This window comes from Rhododendron vialii, chromosome 1a, assembly GCF_030253575.1.
Source record: "Rhododendron vialii isolate Sample 1 chromosome 1a, ASM3025357v1".
Classification (NCBI taxonomy): Eukaryota; Viridiplantae; Streptophyta; class Magnoliopsida; order Ericales; family Ericaceae; genus Rhododendron; species Rhododendron vialii.
In genome coordinates, this window is record NC_080557.1 from 36,609,654 (window position 1) to 36,627,495 (window position 17,842).

General features: G+C 39.8%; 2 protein-coding genes across 11 annotated transcripts; both read left to right on the top strand.

Moving 5' to 3' along the window:
* The first annotated feature begins 468 nt into the window (after positions 1-468).
* LOC131331217 (uncharacterized) lies at positions 469-939 on the top strand. Its single transcript, XM_058365105.1, has one exon. It carries the CDS (start codon positions 469-471, stop codon positions 937-939), a length of 471 nt encoding a protein of 156 aa, XP_058221088.1.
* Positions 940-8,641: 7,702 nt separating this feature from the next.
* On the top strand, positions 8,642-16,090 carry LOC131336116 (lysine-specific demethylase JMJ30). 10 transcript variants are annotated; one of them, XM_058371819.1, is made up of 8 exons: positions 8,646-9,286; positions 10,575-10,784; positions 12,490-12,624; positions 12,728-12,871; positions 13,222-13,314; positions 14,066-14,170; positions 14,868-14,946; positions 16,005-16,090. In XM_058371819.1, the coding sequence occupies exons 1-8, from the start codon at positions 8,822-8,824 to the stop codon at positions 16,073-16,075; spliced, it is 1,302 nt and encodes a 433-aa protein (XP_058227802.1). In that variant the 5' UTR covers positions 8,646-8,821; the 3' UTR covers positions 16,076-16,090. The 10 variants fall into 10 exon arrangements, with proteins under 10 accessions (XP_058227829.1, XP_058227858.1, XP_058227802.1 ...); XM_058371811.1 differs by lacking the exon at positions 16,005-16,090 and adding an exon at positions 15,017-15,252; XM_058371828.1 differs by lacking the exon at positions 16,005-16,090 and adding an exon at positions 15,681-15,926 and having other exon boundaries at positions 8,647-9,286.
* The last annotated feature ends 1,752 nt before the right edge of the window (positions 16,091-17,842 follow it).

The following is a 17,842-nucleotide window of genomic DNA, read 5'->3' on the forward strand; positions in this document are numbered from 1 at the left end:
GCTGTGGTCAAACCTTGGCCATTTAGAGGCTGGACCCTTGACGTAATTGGAAAAATTTATCTGCTTTCTTTTAGAAATCATACTTACATCTTGGTAGCCACGGACTATTTTACTAAATAGGCAGAAACGGTGCCATTAAAGTTTGTGGATCAACGAGAAGTAATCAAGGTGATCAAGGAAAGAAACATCCATAGGTTTGGACTGCCTGAACACTTGGTTGCAGATAAGGGTACAATATTCATGGGAGAACAAGTGGTCAATTTTGCTGCCCAGCAAAATATCATTATGTCCAACTCTACTCCTTACTATGCACAAGAGAATGGCCAGGCCGAGTCCACCAATAGGACTTTGGTCAATATTATAGAGAAGATGGTGGAACACAACCCAAAGGCTTGGCACGAGTTACTTTCTGAGGCTTTATAGGCCTACAGAACTTCAAAGAAAGAAGCTACCAATATAACCCCTTATATGTTGGTATATGGACTTGATCCAGTCCTACCAATGGAAGTGGCAGTGAAATCAGCAAGGATAGTATATCAACATGGCCTCACTCCTACAAATTATACCCAGGCCATGCTGGTAGAACTTGAAGACTTAGATGAAGTTAGGCTCGCAGCCCTTGACCACATGCTGGTTCAGAAAAGAAGAGTTACTAGATCCTATGACAAGCATGTGAAAAAGAAGAGCTTTTCTGAAGGTGATTTGGTTTGGAAAACTATATTTCCTTTAGGGGAAAAGAATTCAAGATATGGCAAGTGGTCCCCGACTTGGGAAGGTCCTTACCAGATTGTTCAAGTCCTTAGAGGTAACGTGTATCTTCTTATGGAATTAAGTGGTGGTTTGTTTAAGCATTTAACAAATGGAAAGTACCTAAAGCATCATTATCTTACTATGTGGGAAATGAAAGATCTTGGGGAAAATAATTTTAATAAGCCATAGAAATATCTGCCAACAAGGCTTGAATGGAGGCCATAGTACATGTCATGCAAAATTTATAAAGGCCTCGAGTTCAGGCCACGCATCATTAAACCAAACCTGCACCTTTGGCCATTTAAAGGAAAGTTCCAGGCCAGGCACAAAGGGAACAACTTCAGAGTCATTATAGGCCTAAATCAAAAGAGGGAGTGAATTTTAAAGGTCAAGACCTACAGAAGGCCTTGAAGGCTATTTTTGAGATTCTCCCAGGAGGTGTCGAGGCTAGCAAGCTGGGCTTCAAGTGTTTCCCACTGCCTTCGAAGATTGGGAACTTCTTCAACCAGGAGATTCAACTTCATCTTCTAACTTTTTGATCCAGCCTTCAGCTCATCATGATACTTGGCTAGCTTCTTGGATTCCATTCGAAGTCTTTCTAGACGACCTTCAGCTTCTGCCAATTTAGTCTTGAGGTCCTGGATTTCATCAGAAGTTGCAGTGATGTTAGCCTCATTGGTCTTAACGTCCTCTTTCAGCTGGTTCCATTCAGTACTGAACCTAATTAGTTCCATATTAACTACGTCTAATTCAGCCAGCTTAGCATTTATCTTGTTGAGCTCATGGGTAGAAGAATCATGAGACTTAATCATGTTGGGAAATTCCTTTTGAAAATACTGGAGGGAGGTCTCTTCTGTTTCCAAGGCCTTTGCCTTCTCCAGTACGTCCATGGCTTTCTTGATGTTTGAGGCTCTGGCGGGATGCACGACTGCCTTAAAGCTCTGAAGGAGGGCCATCCTGAAGGCTTGGCCTCGTTAACTTCTTTTGGAGTAAACTCAGACTGAGAAGTTGAGCCAAGACCACTACCTGAGGTACCGGAGGTGGCTGCCTTTAACAAGTCCTGGGCAGATTTGAACAAAGAATCCAGGTCCTCGCCTTCCTCCTCTTCCTGCACATTGACAAACTCAGGCTCGACGATAGGATCAGTTGGCGGAGTGGACTATATGATTGGAGACCTAGGCTTCTCTGGAGTCCTCGAGGATGCTTCATGCTCAGGTTCCTGTTTAGGCATGTTTAGTCCTTCATCTGCTGCTTCTGCCTCTTCTTCAAAGTAGTCGTCGAGCTTTTGAGGATTGAAAACAAGGGGAAGTTGATGATAATAGGGAGCCATAAATGCTTGGAAATTCCTGTCACAGTACATCCTTACAATAGGATTATGTTCTGTGGCAGACACGGTGTTTTCAGAGTCACTGGGCAGAAGTTTTCTTTCTCAGTCTTTTCTTTTTGGTGGGACCAGATTCAGCTCGTCCTTCTTTGATCTTGGAGGTGGCCTGTAAGAAAGGGAGTTAATAGAGCATTCAAATAAAGCATAAGGAATAGAGATGAGAAAGTGCAGACCTTCTCCGAAGGATCAATTTCAGGAGAACTAGTCTTGGCACTGCTCCTAGTTCTTCCAGCAATCGCTGTCTCTTACACCTGAAAGAGGAATAAAAGCTTTATTGCATTATTCTGAAGGATTAAGCGAAAGACTAAAGAGTTTATACCTTTGGCCATTGCCTTTTGGTAGTTAACTTCAACCTCTTTGATCTTTGAGGAGCCGAGGGGGCTGCAAGATCGTCTTTAGGCACATCCTCCAAACCTGCCATTACGGAGAAAATTTTAGTCTAAGCTTCAGAGTTTTAAAAGGAGAATAAAGCAATAAAGAGCCTTCGAGTCACCTTTTCTTTTTGTACTCAAGGTTGGTGAAGGACTGATCTGTTGTAAAGGCATATGAATGCCATGTTCGGGCGCTCCAGTAGGATTGGGCAGAAGCATGGTCAAGACCTCTAGGTATGGATTGAAGAAATGCATTCTTGTATAGCCTCCCCACCAGCTATCAAACTTGGCACCCTTATCAGTACGCTCAACGTAGGAGTGAAGGTTAAAGCTCTTTCTGAACTCGGGTAGGGTATTCCTCACTCTTTCTAGTTCCTTTGGTTGAATCACTGGTCTGTCAATAAAGTCCTCATTTAAGGACTGGTATGGGGGCAGAGGTGTAAGCTGGCTCAGGCAAAACTGCCTGGCAAATTGAGCCGCGTTGTAATATTTAACACCACACTTGTAGTTTGTGGGACTAAAAGCCATGCCATACATGAGGTCACGAGAAATCAAGAAACTTGTCCAAATCGTGAAGTGATCATCAAAGTCTTCACCCGGATCTGATGCCCCATGCTTCAACCACCAAGGTACTGTATCTCTAGCAAAATGGCATCTAGTTCTTTCCCATTCCCATGAGTTCATGATAGAAAAACTTGAAGTAAATCCCAAATGCATATCTTGGACCACGAGCATCAACGTAATGAAGACCATAGTAGGTGTGTTTTGGATTTTTGTTCATAGGGGGAGCAAACTTAGGGAAGTAGGACTAGAGCCATAGGGTAATGATCCATAGTGGACCAGGGGCAAATATAAACTTCTTGTTTACCAACTCTTTCATACCTCGGTAAAGGTGTGCCAGGACCAGGGGGCCTAGTGCCAGCTTCTGCCCAGAAGCTAGGGCACAGGCCAAGTCAATAAAATCCTTGGTAACCCTATTCACAAAGACGCAGAAAATGAATTTGTTCAACCAATATAGGAGAAAGGCCACATGCTCATCCTCCTCGACAGGACCTTTTTTGGCATAATGGTTTATGAAAGGATTGAAGGACAGAGGCTCTTTGTATTCAAAATAGGGAGTTTTTTGTGACATAAAATAATTGGCCTCTATCCCATGGGGACGGAGGCCCGTCAGAAAAGCAAGATCTTGGAGAGTAGGACTCATGAGACCTACCTTGAAATGGAACAAATTCGTAGTAATAGACCAGAACTGAGAGGCGGCGAGGAAGAGATGTTTATCCATGTCGATTGGCGATCTGCTAAGAAGAATAGCATCCCTAATTCTAATCTGCCTCCACAAATCTCCTTTGGCCTCCATCACTCGATCAAGCCATTCAACATATTTAGCGTCAAGCCTATGCCAAAGTCTGTTGGGTATGTCCGTGGTGAAGCGACTCCAGTCGAGGCTTGGAGATTCGAAGGGAAGGATTTCTTCTGCCAATGGATACATGGGGGCGAGTTGAGATGAGAACCCCAATTGGAAGGCAGGGCCAAGCCCAACCCGGTCAGAATTGGCAACCACCAAGATGTCGTTGGTAATCGCTATTTTCTCCTTAACCAAAATCTTTCGAATCTATACTGCGCGGCTGTTAGGGTTTGAGGGAGGAGCATTGGCTTTGTGGGTGGCCATCCTTGTTGCAGACCAGAGGATCAAACGGGTACAATGGTGAGTTAGGGCTTTGCTGGGTTTACTTTGTGCAAGAAAGAAAGAAGCAAAGAGGATGTAGAGAGAGAAGGAAAGTTCAAGAATGGGGTTTTTATGAGGGACGGTACAAGATTCAAGAGGTGCCGTTGTTTCTCTCTCTCTCCTTGATAAAAATCAAAGAGTTAATCCAAGAGTTGGACTCTTGATTGACCCAAAGAGGTCCTGATGGCTGAAAAGACTGCATGCAAGCCAATGCAAGGCCTAGGGTGTTGACACCTGTCTCTTAGGCCTAGGGAGGTGATAATTATTGCTGGTAACAGGACTCTTCGTTGGGGCTTTTTATCTTGGAAACTGTTGGGATTTGATTCAATTCAAAACGGAGGAGTCCAAACTCAATTAAAAGATATATTCTGAAATTTGAAAAGTGGTTAGGCTTAATTAAAGCCTGATCATCTTTTTAAAATTTGAATGTTCAAAAGGAGTTTTTAGGCTAAGTTAGGCCTAATGATCTTTATGTGTTTTCAAACCCGATGATAAGGACTCGTTTGGTTTTGCCAAAAACTGTACTCTGTCCTAATTTACAAGCCTAGATCTTGAACAAGATCAATGCATGGGGGGCATTGTTTACACCTGTTTTTTGCACCCAGTCCTGGGCAAGCGTTGAAGGCCATTTAATTGTCTTTTGATTAAATTGAGCCAAAAAGTAGAGATGCATTGGATTAAAATTAATGGGCCAAGACAAAACTAATTGGGCCCAATTAATTTTAATTTGATCCGATCATGGGTTAAGAGTATACTGGGCTTAATTGTCTGCCAAAGCTCAAAGGTTTATAATTGGAAATGATTATTTGGAAGTAGGCCCATGAAATTGGTATGTTTACTGTCCATTTTGAAGCTAAATGGCTCTTAATTCCCTCATGCCCATAAAAGAAGGAGAGCCACGTGGCCCATTACCCTTGTTACCTTTCTGGAACTACCCATGAAATGAGGGAGTGAGTTAGTGGGAGTAATTGCCACATGGCCATTTGACTGTCAAATAGCCCATTATTCTTTCAAACCCACAGAAATAGGAAATGAAGAAAGCCCACTATCTCTGATAACTGCCCGGGACTAAAAAGAAACGTGGGGGATTATTCAGATTACTTCCTATAACCGCCACTTTCGAGGGAAATGTGGAAGTTCATGGGACACGTGTCATGTTGCAGTGAAGTCAGGAGGTTTACAACGTGCAAAGCCGTGGAGCATCTCAACCTATAAATAGAAGAACTCAAGAAGAAAAAAAGGTTCACACACCAATCAAGTTCAACGCTTAAAACCAAAGCCTTCCCAGCGAAGCAACTATATCATTTCTCCCTTATTTCTATCTCTCTTATACCCCAATTTTGTTATTACGACATAACAAAGTTATTCCTATCTCTCTTGTATCCCTAACTTTATTATTACGATATAATAAAGTTATTCTACGTTGTTACTTCTTTTCCTATACGGTTAAAAAATTATTAAGTCCTCACTCATAGAGGCAAAATCACCAACCAACACTGCAATCAAGTCCTTAGGTTTGCAGCACTTTCGCCCTCACGGTTAAAAAGTCAGAAAATGGCACTCAGTCCTTTACGTTGGACGTGACAAGTCCTGGCACATCCGCTCAGTCCTTGAGCTACTTCAGAGCCGAAACAAAAACATAATGTAGAACTAGACGATAGAAAGAGGGGAAATAAATGAAAGAAAGAGAAATACAAACAAGTGGGGAAATAAATTAGAGGCAAGAGAACATGCATGGGTGGCCATTATAGATATCTAGGTGGAGAATTGAAGGAGCGAAGGACAATTAGGGAATGATAAAAAAAAAAAAAAACAATGAGTGAGTCGGCAGGGAAGGTAGAAAATAATCAGGTGTGGACGAATCCACCACCATTTCTTGCAAAACTTCTAATTTAAGGCCAAATTTGATACACACACTATTCTGACCTACAATCACAAATATATAACAAAAGACGTTAAATAATAATAATAATATAACAAAGGTATGTTAGGCGGTCCAAATGTGTACATTTAGACACTTATCAAGTACCAAGCAATTGGGCACGCAGTGTTGCAACCCAAACCGAACTCAAACAAGTATTTTATCACCTATATACCGTGTCTGACAAGAATCGGTTCAATAGTGTTTGATTTTTTATTTTGGTTGGTCTTGAATGCATACAAGCACTTAAGATGGGAACGAAGAATGTTGAAGGATTAATAACCATTGGCAGGGATTAGTAAAGAGGCTACTTAAACCATATGGGGTTAAAATTGGAAGGCCCTAATGTCACGATAGGTTTCTTTAGTGCCACGACACAATATTGTTATTTGCCCTTTTTATCCTCAAACCAGAAATTTCCCCTCACGAGGAAATTAAACCTTGCTTTTTCTTCATTAATTTTCTCAGCCATGGCCTAGGCTCAACCTCCAAGCTCCAACCCAAACTTTTGGGAGTAAAACACATTTCTTCACAACTGAAGTGGCATTCGAGAATTGACACAAACCATTACATTGAGTATTCGGAAAATTAATTCCTAATATCTATTCGACTTTAAGCGTGGATTACTACCCATGATTAGGATTTCCAACCGATAAATACATTTTAGATCTATTCAATTAACAGTTCAACATCGGAGCTGCTTCGGCGATGATGAGACCAGACCCTGTTTCAATCGACCACATGTTCTCTACATTGCAGGAAACAAAGGATGAAAGAGACACCAAAATTCAGAGCCTCTTCAATTTTGAACTACGGCAGATCGAGGCGGGGTTATCAACACTGCAGATTCCGGCGGAGTAGAAGCGCGCGAACGACTTGTGGAGGGTTTGTGATAAGCATAGAGATTGGAGGGTGGTTCACCGCTGACGCCGACAGTATCAATTGGCTTTGCTGGGTCTTCTTGGTCAATCAAGAAAGGGGGTTGTGGTACTGAATTCAAACAGTTACAAGAAGAGAGAAGAGATATGTACGAGAGAGAGAGAGAGAGAGGGGTCACTGAAGAGAGAAGGGATGTGTATGTGTCAGCTTCTCATTCAATTTCAAGGATAAATACGTCAAACCACTGTAAAAGTCGTGGCACTAGAATTTTGTGTCGTGGCATTATCAATTACCTAAAATAAAACTAGGGCGCCGCTATTCGCAGCCCTTTAGTTTCTCCCGTAGCCCACTACATTTCGGTAAATGGTTGTTGAAAATCATAAATAACATTTTGGTAAATTGCTGTTGAAAACAAGATTATATTTCGGTAACTACATGTCGAAAATATGTTCAACTTTCGGTAAACAACAGCCGAACATGCATTTTCGGTAAACATCTGTTGAAAAAAATATTATATTTCGGTAATTGGATGCTGAAAAAATATCTCAATTTCGGTAACTAACTGTCGAGTATAATTGAAAATTTTTAACGGGCTATGGGAGTAAATAGAGGGCTGCGAATAGCAGCGCCCTAAAACTAATCACTAGAGAGGCAGTTTCATAATTTGAGACCAGATCACTTTTTAGTGTCCAATTTGTCAAATTATGAAAATGACTTTCAACCAGCGTGGGACTTGTTCTAACAAAACCCCAAATGGTACAAACTATGTAAAATTTACTCCTTATGTTTCTATTTAATGGTTCCTTTTGAAAATTCTAACTAAATAAGGGGATATCATTATTGCACTTTTTTAAACTTGTTTTTCTCATCGATTGAAAAACAAAAAAAAAAATGCTTTTCTCACATTGCCCTTCAATTATTGTTTTTATCTTATTTTACTAGTACTGCTACAAATTTAAAAATGGAAGGGTTAAAGAGGAAAACCATCCACTATTGCCCATCTAATTTCAAAATGGGACAATCTTTTTACAGAAATGATAAAGTTACAAATTTTTTTTATTTGTACCATCGTGTGCAAATCAATTTTGGGCCCGTTTTGGGTCAAAAAAAAAAGTAATTCAGTCCGCTAATTTTGTTTAAAATACTTTATTTAAGATCTCTGCAAAAAAATCTACTAAACCGGATATCGTCAAGGGTGTTTGCGATACATCCATCTTTCTTCAGAATTCTAGCTTGAATTCTGGGACAAAGTTGGATACATCGTAAACGTCTCTACCGATATCCAATTTAGCTTATTTTTTACAGGAACCCTGAACAAAATATTTTAAACAAAAGTAACGGCTTAAATCATTTTTTTGGATCCAAAACGGACTCAAAAATGAATTGTACTCGGGGTATGTGTTGGTATGTCTATACCAATGGAATCTCTAATCTTTTAAAATGTCAATTGGAACCATTATGTCTCATTCTGCTGTTAAATGGCTTATTTTTTTCAAATTATTGAAATTAATTTTTTTATGAATAAAAACAAAACAAAAATTGGCTTATTTATGTTTTGTACTCTCTCTTTCATATCGGAAAATATCTGCAAGTATCCCCCTTTACCTGCTGCTGCGTAAGAGTATCCCTTTGGCTGGTGAGATATTTCTTGTCTTCTTTCGACGTCGGTGTCGGACATAAATATCTTCCGATATTAATATACCCACCACTACCAGTGTTGTTGCACTGCGACGCGTTATTAGAAAAAACTCACAGCACAGCACAGAACCTTCTCCTCGCGACCACCGCCAATGTCCACCGCCTCATCCGCCGCCCCCGCCCCCGGCACCCTATCAACCCCGCTACTGGACGCACAAGGCCCAAATATCCTCCACGAGATCTCCGAACAAGGCGGCTACGCCTACGTCGGCATGTCAACCCTCGCCGCCGCCGGAGACCTCCGCGCGGCGGAGGCGGCTCGCGAGGTGGCGTGGGAGCAGCTCCACTCCGGCCCCTGGCACTCCGTGCTCCCAATCTGGAGGGACGCCTACTCGATGGCGTGCCTCCGCGTGGCCGGGTTCAGTTACGCCGCCGGCGAGTTTAGTGAGGCCATTAGGGTCCTGGACATGGGACTGATTATGGGAGGGTTGGCTCTGAGGAAGGATTTGGAGTCGGCGATCGACAAGGCGACGGCCAAGGCGACCGCGGTTACGGTTTCCGACCAAGGGGCGGAAGCAAAATGTCGGGTTGTTCCTCGAGAATTTAACGACGCGGAGGTGGGGTCCGTTTACTCCTTAGAAATTAACCAAGGATTTATTGTTAGGTCTAAGAGCATTTCCGGCCCATATCTAGGAATGGCACCGGATTGGTTTGGCCCGGGTTTTTCAAACCCGAGCCAAACAGCGAAATTTGCAACCAAAACAGACCGTAACCTATCTGACAGGAATCGGTTCCGTTCAGTTCGTTTTTTTTTGTTTTGAATGTATACGCGCACTTGGATCAAATTTGCATGCTGGATCAAAACTAAAAGTTTCCTCGATCATATAAGTTGCCACAATACCATGTTACCTCGGTTGAAAAGAGAGGACCTTTTTTTTGCTTGATGGACCCTAAGAAAAAACGAACATGGCAACTTGATAAGTCCCTTGAAAAATGTGGCCCTACAATTACAAAGAAAGGAAAAAGGAACCTAGATATGTTAAGAAGCATATATTTGGAGGCATATTTTATTAATTAACTCGATGAGTTATTGCCTTTGAGTTTGCATTGAGGATCCCTATCTGCTAAGGGCTTCTACCTGACATGAAGTCACCAAGGAAGGTAACCTAATCTCTGAGAATCCCATGAAGGAGATTCAATTCGAGTTACATTTTAACACAACGGACACAGCCATATAAACTCTATTAATCGATTTGAAGATACAGAATGCATGCCTAAATAAAACCAAATATACAAAATGAATCAATATCATGTGTCTTCACACTAATTCCTCCTTGTTCCACATCGTACGGGATTCATTGAAATGAAAGATTTCTGGGCAATGTAGAACATGTTTTTATGGTGGATTTCTTTGGCTAGGCATGACCATTAATTGCAAACATGTTTTTATGTTTTCCTTGTTCCACATGTTTGTTAGTTGATGGAAGTTTGCTCTGGTATGAATGGTTATTTAGGTGGACTTTTGTCCTTATGCATGAAGGTTGGCCATCATACTAACAAACTTTGGAGCCATTGCCTAGACCGTGGAATTATGTTACCTGGAGTCTTTTTGGTTCCCTACGCTATGTCCTTGTGCAGATTTTACCTTTGAAGTTGGCACTATGAAATGAAAATAAACTTCATATGATTATTTTGCAAAGCTGAGACCAACCTTGGAAATTCCTGAATTACCTGTTTTAAAATTTCAGTGTTACTGACCTATGGTGCGCTATCCTCATCTTGGAAATATCATTTGCATTTAATGTTCTACTCTTTAATTGATATGTTTCCTTGAGAACGTTTTGAATGATATCCATACAGAAGGGGACAGATAGTGACTTGTGCATCGTTACATTGTATATGTAGGTGCTTCCGGCTTTGCCCATGAATTCACTGTCTTCTAACATTGTTAGCAAACGATCTGCTTTATCCATGGAGGAATTCCTGTGTGACTATTTCTTGTCAGGTTGTCCTGTTGTAATCAGTGAATGTATGGCTCATTGGCCAGCTAGGACAAAGTGGAATGACATGGATTACCTTAAAAGGATTGCTGGTTATCGCACTGTTCCAGTTGAGGTGATTATTTTTCTCGTTTTTGGCAGAGTTTTGTTAGTCAAAACTATTTCCGTAGAAATGACCTCTCTATATCATTCTGGATTTCAGTCCTTGATTAGTAATTTACTATTAGCTTTGTTCTGAAAACTATTTTTGCATTTTAAGGAGATCTGGATATATCTAGATCCTGGCAGCGGAACAAAAAACGTTCTCCAAAAAAAGAGAGGAGATCTTATATCTACATATTGACTTTGTTATCCCCTGTGATGAAAACCATTCTGCGAAGAGAAATCGTAAAGAACCTGTCTGGCTGAGCTGTGGTAGCTGAAAGGCGAGCATCATTTGTTTGTCAACTTTGTGCTCTATCGTTATGTTTTTAAGAAGTTTTGTGCCCCGGGATTGACAAAATGTCGTTCAAGAAGTTGAGGCATAAATTAAGCAATAAAAGCCTTCTTGTTTAATATGGTCTCACCTTTTTTGATAGTGTTAATATGAACCAGCCCATTGGATTACTATCCAAAATAGAGGACCCTAAAGGGCGGTATAAACTAGGGGACATATAGCTTGTGGAATTCGAGCTTTCTCGTTGGATTATGCAAAAAACAGTCGTAAATTATGACTTTTGCGTAAGTTGGCCTTAATTGGAGAGTTCAAAGATTGGAGAGTTATTTGAGTCTCCCTTGGAATTTATTGTTGGATCCTTCAACACCATATTGAGGGTAAGTGCCTGGCCTTTTTTCTCTGATCAAAGGTCAAAGCATCTCAAGCTGCAGTAAAAAGCCACTTTAAAATCTCATATCCACCAAATTGTCTTGTGATGGAAGATATGAAGGTGAACCCACTTATTCACTCTCTACATGAGTAGTATACTAGTATGACATGAACCGCGTAATTGTAAAGGTCTCCTTTTGCATCAATAACTCTAAGATGTATAAATCCCAATATTGTTGAGCCTGCAAGAAAGATTTTTGTTGATAAAGCTCAGCTTAAGAATGGTTGTACTGATCTCATTCTCAATTCTGTAGCTTGCACGATGTCAAAATTCAATAAAACTTGTATTTAGTCAGGGAAGTATTCGCAATCATGATTCCTGACTTTATAAGTTATTAGCGATCACCAACTAGACAAGGGCTTCTGAGTAGGGGGAGAGTTTCCCCCTTGATGGGGTTTACATCTTCTTAAACAGTGCTGTAATGCTGTGCCACATATAAACTGAAATGAATGGCATTTGTGAAGTAGATCCTAGAATTCAAGTGCTTATACCCTATCCATTCTGCATATATTCACAAGTTAGATTTCTGAAATTCTGAAATTACTCATTCATATTTGAAGTTCTTGTATGCATTCAAGCTTTTCTGCATAGAAGTGTAATGGATCATGGTTTCCCCGTAAAAAGTAAAAACCTCCCTTTGTATCTTTTCTCCCCCACGTTGCAACCAATTCCCTACATGGATAAGATGTTTACTTTTTGTTGCGAACGTAACATCTCTTAGCGCACATGTATCTAACCCATTGTTCCTTTTATGATTCCTCTTAATGCCGGTATGAGTGATTTAGAAGCTGTACGTTCTGATTTTTTTTGGGTAAATCAGCTTGAATTGAAAAAAGAGGCTAACTGAATATATAGCCTACAAGAGGAATACCCCTTGTCAGTTAACAGAAAGTATTCTATGCAGTTGAATGACTTTGTGATCTTAAAACTGGTAAAGTTGAAAACATTTTGCAGGTTGGGAGGAACTATTTATGCTCAGAGTGGAAACAAGAACTAATCACGTTTTCCCAGTTTCTTGAGAGGATCCAGTCTAATGACTGTAGTCCTGCTGGTCCAACATATTTAGCTCAGCATCCATTGTTTGATCAGGCATGCTTAACCTTTTACGATGACGCTATATGATGGAAATGTAGCATATAATATTGGACTCGTGTTAAAGCTTCTAGTCGTTGATTTGATCTTTGAATGGCAGATAGAAGAGCTACGAAAGGACATACTTATACCTGATTACTGTTTTACTGGTGGCGGGGAGCTCAAATCACTTAATGCTTGGTTTGGTCCTGCTGGTACAGTAACACCATTGCACCACGATCCTCACCATAATATACTTGCTCAGGTACTTCATACTAATTTTCTAATAACTCAATATTATGCGTTGCTGACGTTCTTTAACAATTCCAAGTTCCAACCTTCAGTATGAGTGGCCTTCTTGACCTCTGTTGTTTTTGCTTTCAAAATGATTACTTATCTATTTATCTTGTTATTTTGCTTCGGGTGCTCGCATGTTGGTTAGAATTTGTGCTTTTCCTTTACATGCAATAGATACATTTGTTGGCTCACTTTTTCTGCTCTGGCATATCACCAAATTTACAAGCGAAACTTCTTTGTGGATTTTCCATTCCGGTAATACAACATACAGCGTTGTGTTTATTACATAAGTTGAGAAGTTTTGCCTCTTTGTTTCAGGTTGTTGGCAGAAAATATGTAAGGCTTTACCGTGCTACACTGTCAGAGGAACTTTACCCATACAATGAATCCATGCTCAAAAATTCCAGCCAGGTATCTGTGCTCGTGAACCCTGCATTAGGTTCAAACCACTTCTAGGAAGTTGCTATTAGTTACTGAAACGCTCTCAATAAGAGAGGAACTCAAACTCTATTGCTATACATGCTTGTTTTCTCTAACTACGGTTTGGTGTACTTGCTATGCTTGTGCATCATCGTCTGGATGATATAGTAAAATACCTCATGTGCTTACCCTGGGTATCTGAATGTTGATTTGACATGATTTCATGGTGCATGTCCGGTAGCAGGTTCATATTGTATATTTGTATTATCATCGTGAAGAAATGAGGATAGAATCAAGAACTGTAGAGTAACTTTAAAAATGACATGGATCTTGCAATCGAGTTGTTTGTTGTGCTTGTCACCTATAATTGTTGGTGCCAAATCCTTAAATTAGTATGCAGATATGTGCGCATGAGTTTTTTCTCCCTTTTTTATTCGTGGCTTATTTAGGCTTCTGTAGATCACTGCACGTTTATTTTTTTTGTCGAACTGTTTGTCGTCATCATAGCATAAATTTTGTTGAATATTTGCTAGTGGCAATGGAAGAACCAATGGACTGATCTCAGGAATGCCAAACTCTTGAAGTTGATGCATGCTGATTGTTGCCCTTATCCACAAGTAGGATACCAAAAGAGAGATATTATCAATCTGATCTGGTGTCTTGTCCCTGTTACAATAATTTATACCAGTAGATACTCCTCTGGTGGAAACTTCATTTCCAGCACATCCACGTATCCTTTCAGGTTCAAAGTAAACACAAGGCCATTTGGATGAGTTCTTCTATCACAATTCTCTCCATGGACTTCTCTACATTTAGCCACTCGACCCTGGATTTCTTCCTCCATCGTGTCTTCTGAAATTCAACTCTCTCTCTCTCTCTCTCTCTCTCTCTCTCTCTCTCTCTCTCTCTCTCTCTCTCTCGTTTGTATAACCAAACTGGGCCTTGTGTCCCAATCAATTGATGTGACTTTATTTCTTTGAAAGGCAAAAAACTTGCAGCTAGTAAGAGTCGAACCATGTCCATTGTAGACTTAGGTAGTTGGTAGAATCAATGTGACTTTATTACACTAGCATGTGAAATGAGAATAGAAGAATCCTACTAGCTTTCAAGCTCCTTAGGTTTTGTGATGCAATTCTATACTCTGGTAGTCTGGTGTCTATGCTAATGGAGGGGGAAGGGTTCGGGGTGTGGTCAGAATTTAATGAGGATATTGGTTGTTTAGAGACGCTCAGGGTTTATTCGGCTAACAAACACGAAGAGGGACTGAATGTTGTATGAGTACATCTATTGGGAACCCTGGTCTTACTGTCCTTTGTGGGTTTCTGATTTCTCATCTTGCTTTTTCGGTTCCTATTCCATTGGTTTCCCAATCAGTTAAATTCTTGGTTTTATGGACTGCATTCTAAGTCGGGCAGAATTTCCTGAGACTGCCTTTTCATAGTTTCCTTCTGTTCTCTAGATGGTAAAAGCTTCAACTAGTGCTCTATTCGTATGGTGTCCACACCTTGATTCTCTGATTTTGGTTCTTTTTTGGTGGCTTTAAGGTTGATCTGGACAGCATGGATGTGAACAAGTTTCCAAAGGTGCATGACCTGGAATTCATGGACTGCATTTTAGAGGAAGGTGAAATGCTTTATATCCCTCCAAAATGGTGGCATTATGTTCGATCTCTTACAAAAAGTCTTTCTGTCAGCTTTTGGTGGAGTGACTCTGGAAGTTCAGAAGGGTCCTGATTTTTTTGTTAACAATCTTCTTGTTTCTCTCTATTAATGCTTTCATCCCAGGCAAAATTTGCTAGACATTTTACATAACAATCTTATACACACAGCCAGTATGCTATTAGTAAAATTGCAAGAGAGTGTCGAAACGCATATTGGCATTTTGGATTTATAATTTTGCTTATTCTATTGGAGGAAGTTTTGACGAACATATGTCTGTATTCTCTCTCTCTCTCTCTCTCTCTCTCTCTCTCTAGGAAGTAGAAACAGTTACCATGCTGCTGTACAGAGCTTTTAGGACATTCATGTTGAGGAAACAAGTTAGCTTGGAAATTCCTACCGTGATTTGCTCTTGCATGTATGAATCAAGATTCATCTTATTCGTGGTTAACTACATCACAGTTGCAAAGATCCTAGTTGATTGATCTCCTGTTAATTGTGGAGGGGTGGAAAGGGAACTGAGGTAAAATTTCACGTGATGTGAAATACCTTGGAATATTCAGAAGTATCAAAGCTTACATTTTAGGTCAAAAACTCAAGAAACGTCATGAAATATGACTGTCAATGTTATAGGATGCCTTGGTTTCTACCTTTCAGAGCTTCTACAAAAATCTGGTTTTTTCTGTATTTCATTTTCAGGCATCTCGATGGACAACTTCGATCCTACACAGGTTCTTTAGACCTTTCATTGTGCAGAAACATGGTTATGTATAGTTGTGATCTAGGTTAATCAGAGTTCTTAATTATCTGCTTACTCCTTCGGTAGCTTTAAGACACTGACTACCCGCCTCTCGATATTGGAAAGCTTTTTTTTCTTTATTTGTTTAATGTAATGTTCAACAGAAGTTTTTGTTGTATATACATTGTGATGGTTTGCACACTGTACCAGTGATATATTGTATATAGTTTGTCTTCGACAGTTTGCACAACAATATGGTTTGAGTATATTGCTGGTTTGTTTAGCTGGTGAAGGGCAGTATGGTAGACTAAAGCATAAGTTTTTTTTAGACCATTGGATCCATCAGCAATTTTGATGGTGGCCCTGCCTCTGCGAAAGTGGGTTGGTGGTTGATTTGTAAGATGGTCAATAAAGTTTGGGGAAAGACAATTTCAAAGAATATCTTTTTAGGAATATTTAAATATTCATCTTCTTTATCCATGTCATGTAAGAATTCATTCCGCCATTTTTTCATACTTATGTTTTCATCCTTTTAGTGTGTGAATTACCTTTCTTACCCTTTTTACTATGATATACATATATTATATTATATTGCTTTTCTAATTTAGTAGAATTGGATTTGATTATTTTTCCAATTTAGTAGGATTGGATTGGATTATTTTCCTAATTCAATGTTATATTGCTTTCCTAATTTAGTGGGATTGGATTGGATTTTTTCCTAATTCAATGGGATTTGGTAAATTTCAATATGATTGATTACTTATTTTTAGGAATATAATATGATAAATTGACCATATATTTGCATTTTTTCTTCATTCTTCGAGTTAGCCAACCAGATAACAGAAAGTCATATTTTTCATTGATCTTATTACATGGAATATGGCTAAATTACCGTAAAAATATATATAACATGACATATTCAAACCGTTACATAGTTAAATTACCATAACATTACATGGTTAAATTACCATGACAATTACTACGTGGACACGATTAATATCCCATGATTCGAACAAATATTCCATGGTAAATGGTTCAAATAAACAAAAAAACCATTCAATCTGTGTATCGTCATGGAAACCTTCATTAATAATCATGATAAGAATATCCAAACAAGCCATAAATAAAAAAAATCAACGAACAAGACGAGAAAAAAAAACATGAATATTCAATCACCGATTCATAGTTAATAAACCATGAATACCCAAACCATATAAACAAAAAAAAAAACTTCAAATCACTACATCTTGAAGATTTGCTCCGGCGACAATGATAACGCCCACTTCTCCGTTAAACTTTATTGACGATAGAAGATGATTGATTGGCGAAAGGGAGGAGGGAATCAGTTGACAGCAACGGTACCGAAGGGAGATTTCTATTGGCTTCATTGATGATGACGGAGGATGATTGATTGGCGAGAGGGAGGAGGGAAACGTCGGCGATAGAGCGGAAGATGTCGGACGACGAGTGGATCGCCACCCACCGGAGGACGTGTGAATGGCGGCGGCTGTTTATGAAGGACTTTGGAGAGAGAGAGAGAGAGAGAGAGAGAGAGAGAGAGAGATGCTTACTTATATATAATCTCACCCGAATTTTTGGGATCCATAATTTTAGGACTTGAACGGAAATCGTGGGACGGGATGGGAAAGATTATGTTTTGGTCTCATTTTCTGGTGTGTGTGTGTGTGTGTGTGTGTGTGTGTATTAGGGGCACTTTTGGTATAAAAAAAACAGGGATGAAATCATAACTGTTCAAAAAATAGAGGATGAATACTTAAGTTGGATGAGATTTGAGGATGGATAATTAAGCCTCCCATCTTTTTAATGAAGCTTCTATGGATAGTTATTTATGGATGTGAATCGCGCACGTCTATCCGTTTCGACTTTGGACGGTCCAGATTCAAATGAAATTTCTCTAGGAGATACTTAAACTCTTCTCTAAAAAAGTTTCATTTAAATCCAAATCGTCAAAAGCTGAAACAGATGACCGATATCGCACGGCTCCGTGAATAAGGGAAGCACGACCCTCCGTGAATAAGTCAATCTCCAATCTTGACTTGCCGAGCAAAAAATTAAAGAAAATCTTGACTTCACCTTCCATCAATTTTTATCTGCCCAGTTT